This window comes from Gavialis gangeticus, unplaced genomic scaffold, assembly GCF_001723915.1.
Source record: "Gavialis gangeticus isolate Ggan-Ray unplaced genomic scaffold, GavGan_comp1, whole genome shotgun sequence".
In the NCBI taxonomy this organism is placed as follows: Eukaryota; Metazoa; Chordata; order Crocodylia; family Gavialidae; genus Gavialis; species Gavialis gangeticus.
In genome coordinates, this window is record NW_017729027.1 from 6879145 (window position 1) to 6884969 (window position 5825).

A 5825-nucleotide genomic window follows, 5' to 3' on the forward strand; every position below is an offset into this window, starting at 1 on the left:
GGACCGAGCCCTGCGGAACCCCACTGCCCACGTCCTTCCAGGTTGAGAAGGACCCATCCACTACCACCCTTTGGGTGCGGCCCTCCAGCCAGTTGGCGACCCATTTGACTGTGTGGGTGTCTACACCACAGCCCCCCAGTTTCTTAATGAGAACGGGGTGAGAGACAGTGTCAAAAGCCTTCCGGAAGTCCAGGAAGACTATGTCCACTGCTACCCCTGCATCTAATGATCTGGTGATTTGATCGTGAAAGGCCTTAAGTTCTTGCCAAAGAAAGCCCACTACTACGATTTTAAAATACATGAACCAAACTTGCCTATAGTAAAACTTCTAGCCCTTTAATGGAATTATACTAGGAAGGATATTGTGTGAACTTAGACAAACAACGTCAATTTTCCTCTAGTGGGACTTTCACGGTATAGTCAGGAAGATGTTGGCGAAGTATGGTATCCAATCTAGCCATGCAGTCAAGGTTCTTGCAAGCATTTTATGATGTTATCTCCACAATTTCCCCATCTGTTTGTATCTGTCTCTTATCTCTTGCCTTAGAGTTGGCTTGTAATTAGCGGTGCACTGATACATCGGTTCATATTGCATCGGCACCAAAAAAGGAAAATTTACATTATCGGCAGTCGGCTTTTTTTGGCTGATATGGCCGATAATGTTGCTGATAAATGCTGCATCCAGATGAGCTGTGGCTCCGTCCTGCACCCCGCCCTGCCCTGGCTGGGCAGCGCCTGCCCCCCCCCCCCTCCCTCCCTCCCTGTGGGGGCCTTGATCTGCACCCTCCACTCCCTTTCCTTCCCAACAGACTTACCAGCTGGATGCTGCTCTCCAAGCTGCCAGGTGGCATATTGGCAATTAGATTGGTATTGGTCAATATGGCTAGTCAATAATTGGCCATCAGTATCATCCCAAAAAATGTTTATCAGTGCACCCCTACTTTTAAGCCTTTCAAGGAAAGAACCATCTTCCTTTTTTATTGTTTTTATAATGTCTAATACAATTTTATTCTGGTCCATGATGAGGACTCCTAGGCACTTTGATAAAAACAGTAAAAAAAATTCTCATTTTAAATGGCTTGGCTTGGTTAATTTTTCTTTATTTAGGCACCTAAAAATGTGCTATAATTTTTTAAAGTCAGAGTATCCAGTAGCTCCCAAATTATTTCAGGCTTAGTTAAAGGCAGGGTAAACTGTACCAGTAAAATCACAGCATGTAGTGCTTATTTCCATGTCCGCACTGGAGTTTTTACCTGATGCAGTTACACTGGTGATAGACCAGCAACTCCTGAAATCCCCAATATAGATGAGACCTCAGATGAAAACTTAACTGACACAGACCAACCACTTCTGTAACTAGCAAAATTATAATATTTGTGCTTGTTGAGAAATATTTTATCTTGGTTTAAAAGAAACGTGTGTGTGTGTGTGTGTGTGTGTGTGTGTGTGTGTGTGTAATAATACTTGAGGACCACAACTGTCACGTATATAATAGGTTTAAGAGACTAATACATCCTATCTGACTTGGTCAAGCTTTCTATTAATCCAGTTTTAAAGGGATGAAAATACAGCTATTAACTCCTCTGCAAGAAGGCATGAGTTTTGCTTCACTTTTTTGCTCTCAAAGTGTGCAAGCTGGAACATTTAATATAATTATGATGACTCATACATATGACATAATTTTTGAGTAGCTAATGCCTCTGTGCACCAATATTTGTGTTTTAAATAAAACTGAATAGTCAAGGAGGCATTTATATTTGGACAAATGAGGTGCATCCACATGAGCGCATACATGCACTTTGCAGTGCCTCAAAGGCTTTTGAGGCTCTGCAAAATGCACCTTGTGCACATGATTTGGTTCTCTGTGCTGTGCATTTGTAGCGCAAAGCCAAATTTAGATACCGGGAAATCCTGGTATAAAAGAAAAGTGCCAAAAAGTGGCACAGCGCATATGGCAGCAGCATGTGCCACTCAAAACCAGAGCCTGGCCAGCCAGAGCCACACTCTGGCTGTCAGCCAGGCTCTGCATGCCTGGATTGCCACTGCTGCAGCTCTGGGATGTCCCCAGAGCCTCAGGTAAGGCTGCTGGAGCCAGCCCAGGTGCTGGCCCTAGCCTCCTCTACCCAACACGGGACACTTTGCTACGCAGCAGAGCATGCGTGCAGTGGTGTTCCCTGAGGACAACTAGCAATAGCACAAATATGTTCTCTGGGGAAACGCATGTGCACATTCATCTGGACATAGCTATTGATTGTTATTCTTTTAAGTGTGTGATACGGTCCTAATTTAGAAACCATTTTTAACCTTCATTGTTTGCTAATACAGCCAAATTCCAAGCAACGAGTATAAGAATGAATCACTAATACACCTAATAGGAGTGTTCAGAAGTTTGCGTACTGAACCTTATGATCCCAGTTAATAAAATAAATGTTTTTTGTTCACTTAGGAACGTTCCTCACTAACGGCTGAGAAAAAACGTTTTGCCCATAAACACGATGAAATGAAAAATCTAGAAGATGTTGTCAAAGATATAAAACCATCTGTACTTATAGGTGATTTCTTATTTATATTATACATTTTTAACCAATGATATTTTAATTTTGATTCTGTCTAAAGGGAAGATTATGAACCCCTCTGAACAGGGATCAACTTCCCTTAATTTTTGGAATGCTCCTAGCACATAATGGACATTTAGAAAATATTAAATTATAATAAAGTCATATAATAATGTCTTCATTCTAAAGATCACATTTTACAGGTTAAATTATCTATTTTCTTGAACTTCTGTGAAGAAAATGCATTTTCATTCTAATATTCTTGCCAGTGTTAAAGACTTTGTAATATATTTAACCCCAGACATTGGAATGAGGAAATGAAACGTTTGGGTCCCAGCTGTATGCTCTTATGCAGATCTGACTTTTGTAGAATTTTTGCCTTTATAAGGATCTTAATGTCAGTAAAGTTCTGTATACAGTATAGTTGTCTTATATCAGTGCAGTTCTTCATACAGCTTAATGAGTTTTCTACTGGCCATTTCAAGAATAAAAAAAAAAGTTCTTGAATTTTCACAGAATAAATACATACCAAGATTCATCAATCCATCCATTAAAACTAATTGCTAAATCTTAAATGTTGGAAAATTTATACATGTATGACTGCCATCTATCATGAAAATGAAAAATTTTTGACTTCATAATGAGTACTGACTATTTGAAATCTTTTTGACAATTTAACTTAGCACTGATTATGAGTCAGATAGATGAGACTTAGTTGTCCGAATAATTTGCTTATCTTTGCTCACAGAGTCGGATGGAGGCCTGCGGCAAAATATTGTTCAATTTTTCAAATAACATTTGTGTGTTCAAAATTACAGTTTTTCCAGCAATCCAAGTGCCTGCCAAAGAGACATTCCATATTTACATGCAGGACTTCAATTCAAATGCCAAGTGGTTGAAAATCTCTTTAGAGAAATTTGATGAAATACCTAGGTAAACTGAAGATTAAAAGCATCCAAATGAAAGTATCTGGATAGCTATATACTATAGTACTATATATATCCACAGATTAAGGTACTATAGATGGTATGACATGTTAGTATTTGCATGTACATGGCTTTTATTCAGAGGCCATTTTCATCTCTCTTGGGTAAGGCATTCTTAATGGAAACATAGGTCAAATTGACATTTTTTTTTGTTTGGATGACTAATAGCTCAAAACTCTTCCCTGGATAAGTGGGGTCAAGAGGGCACTACATTGACTAATATTTTTCCTAAGGTTTCACTTAATTCAGTCTCAACAAATGCCATATATGGAGTTTTGCTGGACACTACTTAGGAAAAAAATGCCTTGCTCTTACCAATGAAATGCAAGAAACTAAGATTTTTGTAAGAGGGAAAAATAGTAGTCAATAAGGATCAATAAAATTATCTTTCCCACACTTTTTTTTAACTTCGTGGATTGGAATCTGCATTCCTAGCATTAGTTATCTAGAAAGATATTTTTAAAAAGAGATTAAAAATTTGAGACTGAACAGGCCAACATTTAGTTTGTGTCAAAATTATGAATGTGCCAAGTCTCCAAACTGCTCACTGTATCTACATATAGAATAGGTTGCCTAAAGGAACTTCTGCATCCAACAGTCCTGGTCCTTGCATGAAAGGTAGAGGATTGCAAGTTAAAATCTGAGAACAAGTAATGAGTCAGATATAATCAACTTTGACATAATTGGGACTACAGTGATATGCTCCAGCTGAGGAATTGGCTCATTTGTTGTTCAGAAAATAGAACAATCTCTACATGAATAGATAAATATCTTTTAGAAACCTTCCAGTCTTTTGTACATGGCAGTAGAGCAGTGAGTGCATCCTGTTCTCTGGCACTGCACTGTGTCAGATCATGTATGCCAGCTCTATTCTATTTTATGTAAAAGGATCTGACAAAAGTGAAAGGAGAAATTTGACTGGATTGTGATTTATAATAAAGACATCCAACTTTAGCATGGCTGGGGCCAGCCATGGTGCTAGTGTATGGTATGCTGCAGGGGTGCTCCAACCCCCAGGATCTCCCTCTGCTGTGCAGACTGCACCAGCAACATGCAGCCCACCATACCCAGGCTGCACAGATCCCTGGAATCCCCTTGTCACTCAAGTGGCTTCTTTGCCCCTTGTTGTACAGGCTGTGCCAGTTGTGCATGCCCCCCTCCCTCCCCATCTCCCACTGCCTGGGCTGTGATGGTGTACACACCCCCAGCCCTCCACCACTGAGTGGCAGCAGGAGAGCCATCCACTGGGGCCCACAGGTCACATGTTAATTTCTTGTGGCTGCATGTGGTCTGCAGGTCACCAGCCGGACAACCCTGCTTTACAAGATCTGCCTTGTATTGGGGATGATGACTGAACCTCACTGATGTGGATGGCACTTCTTGAACCAATTCACCTCAAGCTACTTGAGTTCCCTGACATGCAAAGGAATTCTGATCCTGCATCCCTCTTGAAAAGGATGCAAATGCAATATTGTCTGCGGAAGTCTTGCTGGCTACTGTAGAGGGTGAGGCCTTTCCTCAGCAATTCCTGCTCATCAGTGTGCTGGCTAGCACAATAGCCTTTGCACTAAATTAAGTACAAGGCATTTAAACATATTTAGCTGCTGTCTGTAGTGGTGACAGGGATAGAAAAGCCTTTTAAATTATTTTACATGGTATTGCATTGTTCAAATTTATCCAAAGAGGTTTTCAAATATTAACTAATATTTGAATCTTCTGCACTAATAGATATAGGATTCTCATGTAAACAATGTTCTTTTTGGTTTTTTACTAACATAGAAAAACACAAACTGTTTACTTTTTAACTGAGAAGTTACAGTAAAAGAAATGTTATTCCATATATTTATCTTGAACAAATTAATTCCCGACATTTATCTTTCCTTGTTATCATCTTGTTTAGGAGTTGCTGCAATTGGTGGTGCTTTTACAAAAGAAATTCTCAAAGATATGGCATCCTTCAACAAACGGCCTATCATTTTTGCTCTCAGCAATCCAACCAGCAAAGCAGAGTGCTCTGCTGAACAGTGCTATCAAGTAACACAGGTAATGGGAGAAGGTCAATCAATATATAAGTGGATTAGAGGATAATAATCGATTGTTATATTTATTTTAAAACAAATTTGTTGTACAGGAAATTAGAAGGGCAAAATTGTAAACAACTTATTTCCTCTGGAAATATCTATGCAACATGGCAAGAGAGAGAATTTTATCAAAACCAGTCAAACAAAAACCCCTTAGTTTGGTTTAAGTTATAATTCAGGAATGTTGAAAAAATATTTTCAAT

At 39.3% G+C, this 5825-nt stretch overlaps 1 protein-coding gene across 2 annotated transcripts in view; it reads left to right on the forward strand.

Annotated features, from left to right (window-relative positions):
• The window catches only part of ME1 (malic enzyme 1), a 321897-nt gene that overhangs the window by 288455 nt on the left and 27617 nt on the right, over positions 1–5825 (forward strand). For both annotated transcript variants that reach the window (XM_019520424.1, XM_019520423.1), the window contains 2 exons: positions 2447–2552; positions 5442–5584. In XM_019520424.1, the coding sequence (XP_019375969.1) occupies positions 2447–2552; positions 5442–5584 (249 nt within the window). The remainder of the gene's footprint in view (positions 1–2446; positions 2553–5441; positions 5585–5825) is intronic.